At 39.5% G+C, this 17403-nt stretch overlaps 1 protein-coding gene across 1 annotated transcript in view; it reads left to right on the forward strand.

The window, feature by feature from the left end:
* The window catches only part of LOC139726540 (sialidase-3-like), a 32277-nt gene extending 17922 nt beyond the window's left edge, over positions 1 to 14355 (forward strand). Inside the window, exons 7-11 of the mRNA XM_071637524.1 lie at positions 1055 to 1148; positions 3803 to 3880; positions 8232 to 8377; positions 8750 to 8944; positions 12962 to 14355. Coding sequence (XP_071493625.1) covers positions 1055 to 1148; positions 3803 to 3880; positions 8232 to 8377; positions 8750 to 8944; positions 12962 to 13303 — 855 coding nt within the window. The 3' untranslated portion in view covers positions 13304 to 14355. The remainder of the gene's footprint in view (positions 1 to 1054; positions 1149 to 3802; positions 3881 to 8231; positions 8378 to 8749; positions 8945 to 12961) is intronic.
* Positions 14356 to 17403: the final 3048 nt, after the last annotated feature.

Raw genomic sequence — 17403 nt, forward strand, 5'->3', positions numbered from 1 at the left:
GACCCTGCATCACAACGCCAAACTCACCAGTTAAAGGTAGATTCTGAAAGAGCAGACTGTAAGCTTTAAAATAATGCATAAACTCAGTACAAATGGACTTTCCTAAGCTATCTAATAGAAAGAAATAGAAAGTACACACTCTGGAGAAGGGTTTACTGAGAATAGAGGCTGTGCAGTTCAAGGGCTATTCAAAGGCCTAATCTTGGACCATGCTGTACTCTGTGCAGTGAATGGGACAAAAAACAGGAAATAAAACTCCTTAACAATCACAATGAAGGGATTATCCGATTAAGCTGAAATTGTGTGCACTGTAAGCACATTCTATTCATGACTAATACCAACTTTCAAGTCCGTATCAGCACTGGTCCTTTCAAAAGTTACTGGAGTTGAAAGTGAAGAGTGTACAAAGGTTTTTTTTTTTTTAGTAAGAAGTGGAAAGGGGCTGTAAGACTATACCTTATCACAATATTCTACAAATAAAAGTGTTATAGAAAAACTGCAAAAATGTAAGAAGAATTGCTCTTTCAGAAGCTATAAAAAACTACAGATTGACTAGGTTGATCCATTCTACCTGTTTTGAATCCTCACATAAAATCATGGTGTGTGCAACTTTTTGTTGGTTTTGTGATGCATGGTCACATATGTTCAGCATTGGTGGTCACATTTGTATTTTTCATTGTTCAGTTGAGTAATGCAGTTACCTGTAACCTGCATTTGTGGATTGATGACACCGTGCAATCATCATGTAATGTCTGTAGCTGTGACTTTATGGGATAGGATGTTTTCTTTCCTTTGTGGTCATCCAGACTGCCCTGTTTGTGACAAAAACCTGGGCTAGACTAGATTTTTCAATGTCCTCTGCAAGTGTCTCTTCCAAGGTGCTAGTATAGAATCCACCCCTTGGTTTTTAACTGACATTGAGAAGTTAGTAGCCTTCTGTGACAAGTGGCTGTTTGCTTTCCTTGCCACATGCCCATTCCACCACAGTCTATTGGCCCTTATCGCCTCTGCTGTGTGTATGTAATATTGTCTTTTCTTGTCCATGCACCTACAGACGTATGACCTTGGAGACACGTGGACAACTCCGGATGACATCACTTCCCAGACTGTCCTCAAAGTGTTTCCTGTGCCTGTCCTCTTCGTTCCAGGTAATCTGTCTCACATGGAATGCTGGGGGGTGGGGGGGAGGTTTTCGGCAGGTAAAAAGCAAGAAGGCAACAATTTCCACACAAGATGCAGGCGGTTACGGTCTTTAACTCATATCTGCCGATCTACGGGATTTCCTGAAGTTCGCACAAACGCTGCAAACGCCAATCTACAGAATAGTCGGCAGCTGAAATGGAAGATGGGATGATTTATAGAGCTTTTTATAGCCCATGAACTCTGACTTATCACTGTCCCTGCCTCTTTTCCTGTCACTATTGTTTGGATTGGCATTCACCTTTGAATTTTAGAGCAAACGGAATAGGTCTTCCTCTACGTGAATTTGAATAAAGCCATGCGTATGTGCTTTACTGTCTTCCCATCCATACGTTTGTGAGCTAGACAACACCAGTCCACAGCAATCCATCAGTTTCCATTCAATATTTCTTCATATTTGTAAAATTTTACCCTATGAGTTACATACCATTGGAAAGCTTAGATCATGAAGAATTATGAAATGATTGTCTTTCCGTACAGAGACCATTTATATTTTTCATAAGTGGTTTCTTTTGAGTAAGTGATGCCATTATTCGTAAATTTGTATTTCATATGCAAATATTTTTAATGTCTGATGTCATATTATTCATCAGAGGACTCTGATTTCAATGTAATTTTAAAACACATTAATTTTCTTTCTAATAATGAATAGCTTTCCATGGATTTCTTCTCATAAGTGTCAGTTATATCAATAGACCATTTCAAAATTCCACTTTGCACATGAGCAGAAAAAGGTCATTAATTTTGTACCAACAGCCATGATGGGTTGTAACATCACTTAGATAAGCATCTGTGGTGTGATGATTACTCATATAATCTTAATAAATGGTGCTTGCCAGCACATCCACTTGACATTAAGCCTGGTATTTGGGCAATATTGACAGAAAAAGTTTCTTCATACCTACCCTCCCGAACTTGCGGTCAAACAACAAATCACTTTTAATGCCTCCTCCTGTCAATACACAATCTTATGGTTCACGATCGTTTCAGTCAGCATTGCCTCAACTCTGGAACAGTTTACCTGAATGCATAAAACAAACAGACTCGGTAGACAAATGTAAATCCATGTTAAAAACTTATTTGTTTACTGAATATTTTTTGACTTATTTCTTACAATCTCTGAAACTGAACCTTCTTCTTCTTTCTTTCTTTCTGCTTCTTCCTGAATTTTTATTTTATTTTTTGTTAGTTTGCGTAGCGCTTAGAGACATTTCATGTGATAATGCGCTATATAAATGCTGTGAATTATTATTCATACATTCAATGCAAAACAGTCAAATGTATACTTCCCTAAGTGGTAGTTGACAGACCATTCTTGTCACCTGCTCAGTGCAAGTTCATTCTTTGTTTGAACATGAATTCCTTAAATTGTTACATTATTTATATGTCAGGCAAGCCTATGCATTATGTTTTTTTGAATCAAGTGAATTGCCTTACAAACTGAGAAGAGAGAAAGGTCATTTTCCGAAATGTATACATGAGCTAATTATGAAATGACTTATTTGAAGTTGAGAAAGCACATTTGAGTAAACTTGTGTGAAATAGCCTCCGGCACCAACAGCTTCAATTTGATAGTCAGTTTTATGCTTTGCTTTCTGGGAGATGGGTGGACAACCCCTATGCGCACTATATGGTTACAGTAAGTGCTAGAGCCAGTGCAGGCCTGTACAGTGTATTTTTGCATTTAATCTCTACTTGATTGTGGAACTGCAACTGATCTCTTCATTGTTAATCTCTGTCAGAGGAAGTAGTCCTTTCCCTTTCTTTCACAAGGTCATTGAAATCATGCTGTCTAGGATGGTAGCATTCCTTGTGACCATGTGCTTCTATTTGCTAAGCTTACGGAGAATGCGGCAATCATATGCTGGATGAATTGAAGTTGTTATCAAAGTTAGTGCCCTAGACAACATTTTGATGATTATTTCATGATGGCAAATCTTGCTTGAGGTGCTTCTTTCTCTTTTCTGAGTATCCTGTCAAAGAAATTGACGTTGCACTAACTTGATGGCTTCAAATTCATATCTGCCATGAAGTGGTATTTTTGTAATCCTTTGCCATGCTGCAGTATTACTGCAAAAATTGCATTATAATTACTAATGAAAAAGATGACATGTTTTATTCTTCCATTTCTGAGAAATCTTTCTGTCCTTCATGTGCTTATCCTTCAATATGCATCACGATTGTAATTACAGGGTAATGTGTGAATTCAAAATCAATGAATGAAATTTTTAGAAGTTTTATGGATTGTGTCACGTTCAGGAGACAGAATTTTCTAAAATTATTTGATCTAGATTTTTTTTTCAGATGTTTTGAAATTATTTTAGGTCATTTTATGATAACATATGTAACTTAGTATTATAATATGATTTTGGACTTTCTGTTTTTACAGCACCTTTATGAAAGACAGCAAAGAGTGCTGTAAGCAAGATACCTACCTTTTGTATTATCTTCATTGAAGTTGCCATTATAGTAATTTTTTTTTTTTTTTTTTTTTTTACTTTTCATTTTCTCTATCATTGTCCTTATTTTAATTATCATTGTCATCATGGCAAATATAATTCCTTATATTGATAATACCACTAGTTTCATATTATCATGGCAGGTCCGGGTCACAACATACAGCTGAAGTGTGGACGAATTATTGTTCCCTGCAACTACTTCACACAAGAGAAGAGACGCAGTAAGTCATGTTTACTTAAACCAGGCATCCACTATGGTGCGGACAAGATGCGGAAAGCAAATTTAGTAATTCCACACTCATTCAGCAATCTCTCCGCACGTTCTTGAATGAGTACTTTCACTGTCCTAAACATGTCCAGGCGTTTCGGCACCTTCGGGGGACAGAAAAAATTTTTGCGTCCAAATTTGAATCGAGACCAAAATTTGGACGCCAAAATGAACTTCTTGACACCTTCGGCAACTTGTCGTGAGGACATCGTCAGGATGTCCCGCCTTTTTCGCAACCCTTCCGCCTCTTCCGCATACGCTCCTGAAAGAATCCTGCGGTGCTGGCAGCTTCGTGAATGAAAGCGGAAGGCACCCAGAATGTTTTAGGACAGCCTGGTGCCGATGCGGATCGAAAAATGCAAGCGCACAGAGCCACTGCAGACATGTGTGGTCAAGACACGGAAGAGTCAACAGATTCCTATGAGCAAAAGGATTTTGAAGGCAAAAAATCAATACAGCATTATACCTATGAAACATAAAAACACAAAGAAGGGGGAGGGGTGAGGTCCCCATCCTAGCCCCCCAGCCGAACCTGTCTTCCTCTGATGAGGAACAGGTAAATGTCAGCATTTCCCGGTGTCCAACAAAGAAAGCACAGCAAAAGGCAGCAGATACTTTGTCAACAGTAACTAGGAAGACGAGGAAGCAGCCCCCTCCGCTGCGAGTGAACTTTTTTTTTGTTTCATTCTTTTTAGAAATACTATTCATTTGAGGGATTTTTAATAGTTGCCATTATGGAGTACATCATTTTGTTCGCTTCAGCTAAAAACCCACAAAAGTGGAACCATAGTTCATAATCATTTTTTTTTTTTAATTCTTAGGCCTATGTCAAAGTACTAAGTTCTAAACTTGAAAAAAAAAAAAAATTAACGTATTAGAATGGGACCATCCTAACCCATTCAAAGGGGACCAAGAATAGCGCTATCTGAGCATCTCTCACAGCTTTAATTTGAAGTAACAAGGCATAGTGAATTTCGTCTAGTGTGACCTCCATGATGGCAGGCGGTCAAATGAGAAAATTCAAAAGTCGGCTCCCAGTTTATAACCTTCCCCTATTTCCTAGTATTATATTCCACATACTAAGAATGTTGCAATAGGATTGGTCCAGAGGTGATCACGTGATGAAGCGTAGTTGTGCCCATCACATCACCTGAGAAGAAAAGTTTGTTACACTCTATGTTGATAGTCCCTTTTGTTTCGCTGATCTCCACACAGTCCACAAAGTCCTAATGCAAGATGAGTACGCGCGAAATAAAAGTGCGTTGCACTGTGTACTATCAAGTGACCTAGGTCACTTGATAGTACACAGTGCAACGCACTTTCACTTCGGTGCCGCGCGGTGCGTGCAGCAAATTCATTATTTTGTCATCTACGCACACACTAAGCCTAAGCCCTAAGGATACCTAAAGACAGCTAAAACGGTTTCAGATGTGGAATAAAATGGGAATTTCTAGGACCCTAGATGTGGAATATAAAGCAAATAATCAACTTTTAGTTTCAGGCAATGAGACAAACTATCACTTCCTCGGCGATCTGAATGTGTACGCTATCTTCTGCTCAGCTGCGCTTCGGAAAGATAGCTACATCCAGATAGCCGAGGAAGTGATAGTTTGTCCCATCACCTTCACCAACGTTGATTATTTGCTTACTGTCCGTATGTTGTCCGCATATTGTCGGCAAGCCTTCCTAATTGTGCTTATTCATGATTTCACCATTCCTGGTGTAATCCTAGATATGATCGCGCTGTACGGTAATGATTAGCATATTCCGGGGTATTTTGCGCTCTTCCTGAGTGATTCCTAGGACACTCCAAGGAATGTCTGCAGTCAGTCCGCAGAGATTCCAAGGAATGTCTCAGGACAAGCCAATTCGCACACTTTTTCTGCGTTTGATGTGGACTAGATGCCGAAATGACAGAATTTGATTCCGCAACCCTTCCTAGGCTTGTCCGCGCCCTAGTGGACGTCAGCCCTTGGCCCATTCTTCCCGAGAGCCTCCAATGCCCCCAAACAAGATTACGTTTGCAGGTGGACAGAGAACAGACAGGTTGGTAATTCACCTGTGCGAAAGCAGTCAAGTGGTACATGTTTCCCCTTGCCACAGTCAACTTCAAGTACCATCGAACAATGAAATTATCAATTGAGTGCGAAGTATGAATAGACCATGTGCTGATGGGCTCACAAACTATTTTGTTCTACACAAAAAAAGTCACATGAATGGGGTCAGCTAAGGCGAATATCTACTTAGCTCAGCCTTGATTGGGCATACGAGTTTTATAACAAAAGCGCTCACTACATTGGAGAAAAAGGCAAATTATACTGCAATACACACAGTTTTCATACCAAATGAAAATTGATAATGATAACAGAAACTGAAATCTTTCTATGAAAGCCATTTTTCTAGGCAGCATAGCACAAATACATGTGAATTTAGGCTACGAATGCAGGCACTCCAGTCTAGATTTTGGGAACCTGGTATATCTGTTGATGCCACGGGAACCTAGTTTGTAAGGAACTGGTTAAGTACTTTGCAGATTGTCCACAAAGTAAGAGGAAAAGATGCCACATTTGTTACAGGCTTCTGTCTTTCCACCTTATGTGATATGTAGTATTTTAGGACAAAAGGTAATTTTGTCTGAACAAAGATAGTGAAGACTTCTCATGCACCTCTTTATTTGTAAGGTTAATTTTGGGGTTAGTAAGTAATATTTAGGTGTATATGCCTGTGCATTTCTGTTCATGAAAGGTACATTGTATGCATCATACATCAAGCTCATGTAGTTAGAGCACTCCTTTTCTATGTAAATTCCTATTTGTTTAAGTTTGTTACTTCTTCATGTAATTGTGATTGAACCCACTTTGATGTTTGAAGTTCAAGCTATTACTGTAAAGGTTTATATTGATAAAGATTGCTCTCCAATAAAACACAACATGTTCTCTTACTGGTTTTTCAGTCAATTTTGATTTTTTTTTTTTCAGCTGTCACAACAAAATTGTTTCAGGAGCTGAGAGAAATGCCCTCTTAGCTCTATATGATTATTCAGTATTTCCTAGGACATGACCATATAGGTTTAAAGGAAAATGAGCCAGAATTTACTGATGGATCAGTCGCAGAAGATGAAGGGCAGAGGATAATTCCATGTCTTCATTCAACCTGTTCCTTTTGCAAATCTGGGAGAGCCTTTAGTGCCCCCAAATAATAATCTTTTTGCCCGTAGACAAAGAACAGACAGGTTGGTAATCCACCTTTACGAAACCAGTCAAGCAGTACGGGTATTCCTTTTCCATGGTCAACTGCTTGTGCCATTGAACAGTGCAAAATATTGATTGGACATGAGAGGAACGAATAAAGTGTGTGCTGGGCCCACAGATTCTTTTCTTATTCACTATAAAGGGCATCTAATTGTGGTCAGCAAAAGTCAGAATCAAGTGAGCCCAACCTTGTTTGCTACGTACATCTTCATACAAGTTGTGCAGCAAAACAAGCGCACTATTACATTGGAACAGGGAGGTGGAAGGTAAATTATGCCAAAAGTAAACAAAATTCTGAGACAGAAAATGAACAAATGTTGATAGCAGAACCCCTTGCCTTTTGATTAAAGTAATTTTGCAACTGAGTATGATACTGACAATCATTAATTTAGACCTTATCTCTAAGGTCGTGTTTACCTTTGGGAGCAGTGATTTAAAAAAAAAAAAATGTTCAAGATATCACTTTTGATGCATATGTGTAGATCATTTGTATCACAAAACATCCTACCATATTAACTTTTTGCAATAAAGCCTAAAATATAAGGAAACATCACTATTTTTCTCATTAAACCAGAACTGTAGACGGTTTAGTCTGGAAACATTTCTATTGTAACTATTGGAAATGTTTTGTATATTTAACAATTCTTAACATTGATTATACTGGTTAAAATTTTTACACTGGTTGTTTCTATCCCTAACTCACATTTTAGAACTATTGTGAAGCACTAATGCTGGGTTTTTGTTTCATCTGCAAATGGTATATTATGTCTTTAAATGCCGACACTCTGATTGTGTACATTTTGGGAACCTGGTATACCAGGATCCCATTAGGAAGGGGTTAATGACTCTCCTTCTATCAGTATCTTATTGTCTTATTGTCATTTAACAGGCATTCTTGTGGTCTCAGCAGCTGTGCTTTGTATCCAGTGGAAAAAGTGTTATATATTATATCAGCTGTTATCAATCATGATACCATAGCTTGTCGTGATCATGATCTATCTCTTTCTCCTGCTCAGGGTAAATACTCACCAAATCAATATGTTTTCTTGTCAGATGATTTGGCAGGGCTGTGCCAAAACTGCAGTAACTATAATCGCATCATCTACAGCGATGACGGGGGAAACACGTGGATTGTTGGGGGCAGGTCAAGATTCAAGAGGGACCCATTCCGTATCCCGATCTACCCTAATGAGGTCATGGTGAGTCCCAGAGTCATATAGTGAACATCAAAATGACACTTACAAAGATTCCAAGTGTTCTTGAACCAGTTTGAAGATGTCTTAAGAAGATGCATGTAAGGGGCCTGTTTCCTTCAGATTCTTGCAATTGCCTAGAATGGTAAAAATTGTAGGTATGGTAGCAACAACATGTTTCTCAACTGAATATATAGTCTCCTGGCTACCTCCGTAGCGACTGCATTCATTGCAACTTAAAAAGCTTGCATTCCTCTATACTAAACAAGTCCTTACCTCCCAGATTTCCAATTATGCAGTTTTTGGAATCTTTCAGATGTAGGAGGAAGAAGGGTTGATTTCCAGTGCATGTCGTTATTGGTTTCTGTTTATTGACAGGCAGTGGAACTGGACCAAAGCATCGTCAGTTTAAACAGCAGAACGCTCAACTTCCAGCAGACCCGGGCAGTCCTGTACAGCTTTGATGGAGGCATGACTCTGTCAGACCCCATCCTGAAGGAGGAGTTGGTTGAGCCGGGATGGAAGGTTAGCAAACATGGCAAGGCCACTCCCAGAGCAGCTGCAGGATGCCAGGTAGGAACAACCTTAACCCATCATGCCCCAGAGAGTCATTTTACCATGCTTTTTACCACTCATTTTAAGTGCTTCATAAAGTACAAACTGTAGAGTAGAGTAGAGTAGAGTAGAGTAGAGTAGAGTAGAGTTGTCAGTCTGTCATCCACCTGTCTGTAGTCAATTTTGGGGACAAAGTACACAGTTTGAGGTAGGCCTATCCAAACGAAGCTTGGCATATGTACATGTATGTATGAATGGATGATGCTGAACCTATCAACTTTTAGGTGCATATGCTAAGGTCAAAGGCCAAGGTCAAATGCTTATATTTGACTATTTCCTTTTATATCTCTGCAATACCTGAATGTAGGGAAAGTTTTGGGTCATTGTAAGAGCGCTATACAAGTACCCATATTGTATTGTATTGTATTGTATAAAGTCAAGTACCCATATTGTATTTTATTGTATTGTATAAAGTCAAAGGTCAAACGTCAAGTTCAAATGCTAAAATTTCTCTTCTTTTTTCCTTCACATCTCAGACATGGCTCAAGAAATTTTGTCAAACTTAGTACAGTGCTCACTCATTAATCGGGAACCGCTTTAGCAGGAACCGTGCTTTAGTACAACAAAATTTGATGTAACAAATTTTTCATGTGTTATTTCCACCGCTTAATCGAAACCATGAACTGCTTTATTTGGACAAATCTTGCTGATGCACGTCCATTGTGTGTCATTAGTATCTAAAAATAATAAGTAAATCCTTTGAAATAATCTCAGGGATTTCATTTCCTTACCAGAAGGGGTTTTTTTTAAGCCAATTCTAGATAGATTATGCCAACTGCAGTCTAAACATTTGCCATTACGCAGTAAGATGCAGCGCAAAGGTGGTCATCTTTATTGAGCTTCTACTCATGCACTTACACTGTACCACCCATTCAGTGCAATACTTAGAGTCCCCTTCCCTGTGTGCGGCCCATACTCTCCCTGTTTGTGCATAGTATGCATGCAATGTGTGTTTGTTTGTATGTGGCGGCATAAAAGGGGGCGTGAATATATATAAGAAAAATGTGTTCTTTCGATCATGGGAATCAGTGTCATCATAATGTGTATGTTGTTAACATGTTAAAAGCGTGTTAAGTTGGCATATAGCTGCCTCTTTCTCTGCATTGATAGGGTCATAGGCATCATGACTTGGTATGTACTTTGAACTCTAAAAGGGGTTATTTTGTGGATCAAATGAATGAAGGTTTGTTCCGATAATGCATTTTCCAAAATTATGCGATTGCTGTGTCTTTTCTTATTGCCATTTTGTGTCTGTGTGTCGTAGTGCGCGTGTACTTGTTGCTGTGGTTATCGGTGGGTTTGATATCTGTGCATGGTTTTAGTGTAATGCCCATGTACTGGGCTTCATGTTGTGTGGTTTGCATGGCCAATACCAGCCACTGCTTAATTAAGCAGGAGCACTGCTTAAATGGGAGAGAAACTTGTCTCCTGACCCTCCTGATTAAGCAGTGAGCACTGTACTAAGACATGTATATTGTATGATATAAAATTGATTATATTTAAAAGTATTGAGTCAAAGGTCAGGATAGAATGCTTAAGCTACGCTATTTGATGCTGAAATAACACTATTTTCTTTATGCCCTTGGAATGACTTAATGTATACACTTAGTGGTGTAACTATTTGATATATGCATTACCACACAGTCATTGTGAAGGGAAAGTTTGGGGCCGTTGGGTCAAAGGTCAAGCAAAAATACTGAAATTTTACTTGTTTTCCGTATTTTGAAAGTGGCTCAAATTATTGTCATGAAAATTGATTTGTAATTATTGGATAATGATTATTTGTCAATCATGTGACATTGTTGTCTCACATTGGCAAAATGTGCTGTAGACCTATTGGTAGAGTAATGTGATATGGCAGAGGCGTACCAGTTGTTACGGTACATTTTGGTAAATTGCACATTTTGGTAAATTTACCAAAATGTGCAGGACATTGACGGTACATTTTGGTAACTTTCTGCTCCTCCACAATCATCACAAGAACAAATTGTAAGTGCAGTTGGTTTTTGTCCCCACCGAATGAGTTCGGCAGCCTAAAGGCCATGTCACACCTTTCTGGGCAAGCTACACGGGCTTGTTGCGAGTAAGGTTTTTCCAGCACGCAGGAAAATTATCTCGCCTGTAGTTGCCCGGAGCTGCGCACGCAAGTCTGATTTACCCGCAGCCAAGTTTTGAGCAGCACCTTACAGGCTACTCCCACGCAGGTACTTCGCAGTCCCTGTATGCGGTCAGCGCGGCCAAGATAATGACATTCTGTCCTTTCTGTTGGACTTCTGCCATTCCTTCAGATGAATTTCTGAGTTGTCAGCCCCCATGCGCCTGGCACGCAGGTCACACAGAATACCCGCAAGAAGAACATAAGTAGCACGCATCCAGCAAGTAAGACACATGCACAACTCGCCCAAATCCTTGTCCGCCCTCAGAAATTGTGCGGTATGCTGGAAAATCCTCACACGCAACAAGCCCGCGTAGCTTACCCGGAAAGGTGTGACAAGGCCTTAACATGGTTACGGGTAAAGATTTGCGTGCGCACCTCCGGGCAACTACGGGTGAGATACGTGCTAGGTACCGTTACGTGCAGGGCATCTGCGGGGACCTCTTGGTAGTAAAAATTCTTCTTCGCAAGTCGCACGCAAGGCTTGCCCGGAAAGATGTGACATGGCCTGTAAGGCCTGTAAGGCCTGTAAGGCCGTGTCACACCTTTCCGGGCAAGCTACGCGGGCTTGTTACGAGTAGGGATTTTTCAGCACGCAGGAAAATTTTCTGCAGGCGGACAAGAATGTTTGCGAGTTTTGCACTTGTGTCTTATTTGCTAAACGCGTGCTACTTACCTTCTACTTGCGTGTATTCCGTTTGACCTGCGTGAGAACTTTGAAACCGATCCGTTTTCTGTTACGAGCGACTTATGGGTACTGGGAAGTGCATGCGTTGGAGTTGTCTGCAAGGTGCTGCCGGTAAGGGTCTCCTACTGGTGTTCTGCGTGTACCCCCGCAACTCACACTGAACATATTTTGAACATGCTCAAGGCCTTGTCATACCGTATCTGGGGAAGTTTGACTTGCGGGGAAGTAAATTTGCTACCGGAGCTCTCCGCAGTTGGTCCGCACCTAACAGTACCTATCGTGTATCTCGCCTGTATTTGCCCGGAGGTGCTCACGCAAGTCCGATTTACCCGCAGCTAAGTTTACAGCATGACCAAAACTTTTTCCGGGTGAGTCATGGGAATCGCCCACAGAGGTACACGCAGAACGCCAGTAGGAGGCCTTTAGCGGCAGCACCTTGCAGGCAACTCCCGCGCATGTATTTCGCAGTCCTTGTATGCGGCCAAATTAATGACATTCTGTGGTACTTCTGCCATTCCTTCAGAGGAATTCCTTCACTGAGTTGTCAGCCCGACGCACCTGGCACGCAGGTCACACAGCATACCCGCACAAAAAGCAATGGCAATAGCTTACTCGAGCCTTCAGCTCAGGTGAGCTAAATAAGTGTCTTGCCTGTCTTCACTGCAGGACCATATCACCTTAACTTCTTGACCGTATTATGAATCTCAAGCCCATCCATGGGTTTTTAGTTCAGTTACCAAAATGTGCAGATTGTCCAAAATGTGCAGGCAGATCCACTTTTAACTGCACATTTTGGTAACAGTTGATCCTGTCAGGTATAAGTGCACTATCGGCACATTTTGGTAAATTACCAAAATGTGCCGTGACATGGTAACGGCACATTTTGGTAACTTGCACATTTTGGTAATTTACCAAAATGTGCTGATTTACCAAAATGTGCCGTAACACCACTTGCCATAACAACCTTTCCATTTTTTTTTTCATATTTTGCTCGAAGTCAATAGCTACAAAGAGGAAATTATGATAGGTGCTAGTGTGTTTGAAATATGATATTTGCAACACACTCATGGAATGTTGTTTATCATTTCTGAATGTTTCTGAGATTTTCCTGATTCGGTCATGTCACTTGCAGGGTAGTCTGATTGGGTTTCCAGCACCCAAGGGAGTCACTGTGGGCCAGAAGACGTGGGTCATTCTCTCTAACCCAGCTGACCGTGTGGAACGACAAAATTTGGCTGTGCGCCTCAGCATAGATGGCTGCCAGACATGGTCGACCCCATTGGTCATTCACAAGGTGTTTGCTGCCTACTCCGATCTAGCCTACTTTGAGGTCAGAGACTCCAATGGGATGGTCGTTCCATATCTAGCAATGATGTTTGAAGGAGGACTCCGGATGCCACATGAGTATGTGAAGTTCCAAGTTTTCAGCCTATCAAATATTTTGAACGGTTTGTTTAATGCCACTGGGAGGTGACAAGAATTTTGACACCTAGAGTGTGTTCAGCTCCTGATGTTCTTTGACTAGCATGTCTGTGATATACCTACTCCTCGTCTTTAAAATAAAATTCACAAATTACTGTCAAATGTTGTATGAACAAGCAAATTGCTCACTGTTGAACCACGCAGTGTTTTAAGAATGAAAGTAATCTATTTTACATCTTGAATTTTGTACAAGCCTCTGAGAAATGTGTGTGAAGTGGGAGTAGACTGACTGTGACTGCCACTTTTAAAGATGAAGTCAGAAAGCAGCTATTTGCATTCTGTGGTGGGAAGAGTTGGATGTTAAAGGGTTTTGGTGGGGTGTTTTGTTTTTTCTCTACTGTGCCAATCTAGATATTTCCTTTGCCTGCATGGAACAGCAAAGGTACCGTAATGACATGAGATGAAGGATTGTTGCAATGTTGAAGAGAAGATATAGCAGAAGACTTGAGATAGAAACTATTTTGATTGTAATTTTATAATAATGTGATGGTTATTTACTTATATCCTTGTTGTGCTGATGCATGACATGGATTGACCATCGGTCTTGGGATTGATTATCAGATTAGAGACAATTTCTGCAATTTATTGATATTTTATTGCTGCAAGTTTATCTTTTTTTTTTCCATGGCCATCTTCATGTGTGGCAAATGTGTCCTCATCACCTGTATCATTAATTTGACCTCCTGTAGAAACTGCAGAATTAGCAAATTGATGGCAAGTTTTCATCCTTTGTAATAGCCAGAGGCAGTTCATTAATTTAATTGTCCTCTTCTGCGTACTTTACAGGTATCTTTCTTTACCCTTCATATGTCCATGTGTCAGGCTGCAACTTACCAAGACATTTTGTCTTATTTTAGTGCAATTATGAGGTCATAATGTAATTTCAACAAACCCCCTCTTGGGAATCAAAACAACATTCCCATGCCAAGGCAATTGATATACAGTACAGACTTCGTGGATTATGTGATCCACATTTATTTACCATTGTTTCAGAATAAGCACACATTAAGGGTCAAAGCGTAAACTAAACATGTAAAAAAAAAAAAAAAAGAGCCATCAGTGATAAGGCCAAAAAAAAAAAATTGTTGCATTGGCGTAACATGAGATTTTCAAATAGGGTCGGTCGGGCGGATTTTTTTTTTTTTTTTTTTTTTTTTTTTTTGCTACCTGCATTTTACGTGTAAAACTCGTGCTCAGCTCAGTAAACAGTTACAACTGCTGCACCGAATGTGCTGTGTTCATCTATTCTACAAATCATTTATGAGGCCGATATTACTGGAATTATACCCCTTCACAGAATTTAAAGATGTTGAAATCCCTATCCTGAATGTTTTCACTTCATATTTTACTATTTTGACTTAGATAAGATAGATGCAAATTGACACATATGTACGATCTTTTCATCGCACACGGCGATCTCTATTACATCCTACATATACAGATTCGTGTAAGTTCTCCACACAAGAAACCTATGGCAAAACTGTGCACAATACATCGCAGTCTGAATGCTACGTATACACTGAATAAATCTTGTTAGAGTACGTGTCCGTGTTGGAAACAGATGACATACTGATCAAGGAAGGCTTATGCGAGGCGCTAGATCTCTCCCTCGTACATCCGATATCCCCAGAGCCGTTTCCACTTCCGGGTTTGTGCGATCGCGATCGCAATCAACAAGATATTTGATATTGATAGCAAAAAAAAATAATTAAAAAACATGGGGTCGGCGGAATTTTTAGGGTCGGGCGGTTTACGCCAATGCAACAATTTATGCCAATGACATGTTACTTTGCAATATGAGGTAATGAAGATTCTGAATGAAACAGAATGAAATTATAATTATTTGTCCAGTTACTTCCTCCATAGGATATTTATGCATGATGAAAAGTTAACCCTTTGATTAATCAAGAAATTAAGATACCTTACGCAAAGTTTGTACTCATTAAAGAAAGACTTTCTTTCATGAAAACTGAGGAAAGTTACTAGTGAAGGTTTAATGGATTTGAAATAACCAATAGTATTCATTCGTTTTGACTTACGCGATTGCACATCCATGTACACTGTCTTTTGTTTGACTAAGTAAAGATGCACTATGTATGTCATGTTTTTACCAGTGAAATAGTGAAGCTTGTTAATTGTTGGTGAAGTGGTACAAAAGAGACATCCCAAGTAGGCAGAGATGCACCTTCCCAGTGAAATATACTCAGGGCTTTTTCATTCCATGCTGTCAGTTTAATTATTTCTCTAGTGCCCTTTTACATTTTGTTCATTTGGCTGAAAATTTTTTATTTACGTTAGCTGTTTCTTGCGGATACAATATCAGGCTGTTGTTATAATATTTCCTTTTTTTAAGCATGTGTCAAGTGTATCTGTGTGTGTTTGCTAGTGTGTGTGTGTGCGTGTGTGTGTGTGTTTAAACATATTCGATGGTGCACCCACATTTGGCAAATGCATGAGAACCATAGATTTTACATCTAAAATTTCACCCTCTACCTGTATTAGTGACAATGAATGGTAATGTTTACCATTCTACAGTATTAGCTGTATCATTGCTCATGTCAGAATATGTCTTTGTTTTTACTCTGATTTGTTTCAGACCAATTTTATATCAGCTGACTCATTCAATTGTTTGGAGAATAATTCCAGTGTAAATTAATATTGAAAAATTAGTATAAGACCCACAATTGTGCTGCATTGTGTGCTGTATGTATTGATGTTTAACCCATTGAGGATGGGCTGATTTTGCTACAACACGCATTTTCCATGGACACTTGACCGAGTATACTCGAGACTGGTCCTCATCGGGTTTAGATTTTAAAGAAACATCAGCAGGGTGCTAATGTCATTTTTAGGTAATTTGGATTGAAATGCAGTAGGGTGCTATACAGCAGGGCTCGACACTAACAGTGGCCGGTGGCCCGGGGCCACCAAAAATGAAAGTCGGGCCTCCAAATTTCAAAAAAGGGCAAATTTGGTGGCCCGCCTCGGGCCACCAATTTTTTTTGAAAAGTATGTCAATAAATTCGTAACTTTTTGCGCCGGAAATTAACAGTTAAATTTGTTTAAAGGATAGATGAAAAGGACTGAATGAGTGCCTGAGAGCGAGTGTTGCAAGTTTGTTGAAGTTTATTTATGAGTAGATATGTCCAACTTCTAATTCTTACTATCATAAAACTTAAATATTTGACTCATAAAAAAAAAAAAGGACTTTTAATGTTTGTTATTGTTTTTTTCGGGACACCAAATCTTTCTCTTGCGCCACCAAAAATTTGAAATTTAGGATTTTGGTGGCCCCATCGGGCCACCAAACAAAAAAGTTAGTGTCGAGCCATGTATACAGTCTAAAGACCTTAGCCCCATTTTAAAGGTAGTGTTGGGGTTGAGAAGAGAAATAGGAAAATAGCAACTTATCTAGAGTCTGAAGTCACAATTTCTAATTCACACCCGCAACAGAGTATTTACTGAAGAAATTTGGCCCTTCCATCCAAACAAAATTGTCATTAGCCCAATTCATGCAGGAAAAAAAACCCCAACAAACGTAGAGAATTCAAAGAAGGGGTATATTTCTCACTGCAAACATATCCATGGTTACACATGACATACTTCTAGCAATTGTAATTTTAGGTGAAACTGATGGAGAGTGAAAAAAAAAGTTGCTAACAATGGCATCCTGTTGTGATCATGTAATTCTGACCCATTTAGTTAACTTGTGGGACTCCCATACATTATACACATTTCAACAGCAGGCAGACTGAAGTGAACCATGACCATAATTTACAGGTCACATGAACTTCACTTTGGGATCAGTAGATACAATCGTATTGTACTTTCCCTGTATGGGGGAAGTGAAATAGGGGGCAAGTGAAAAGCATTGTGAGGTTAGCTTATCTTCAAATGAGCTAATAGTTCTTTTAATTTTTTAAGATAGAACACTGTAAAAATTCTTGAAAATATGAGTGTCAGCCAGTGTGGATAGGTATATATGTGGTTAATTGAATTTTCCATCGCTTCTTTTTGTTTGTTAGTTTTTTTTTTTTGGTAGCACTTTTCATGAAGTGATAGTGCTGTGCATGATTTTAACAGAAGCGGGTC

The sequence above is a fragment of the Diadema antillarum genome, unplaced genomic scaffold, assembly GCF_040938485.1.
Source record: "Diadema antillarum isolate AM-2024a unplaced genomic scaffold, OU_Dant_1.0 seq00000089_RagTag, whole genome shotgun sequence".
Taxonomy (NCBI): Eukaryota; Metazoa; Echinodermata; class Echinoidea; order Diadematoida; family Diadematidae; genus Diadema; species Diadema antillarum.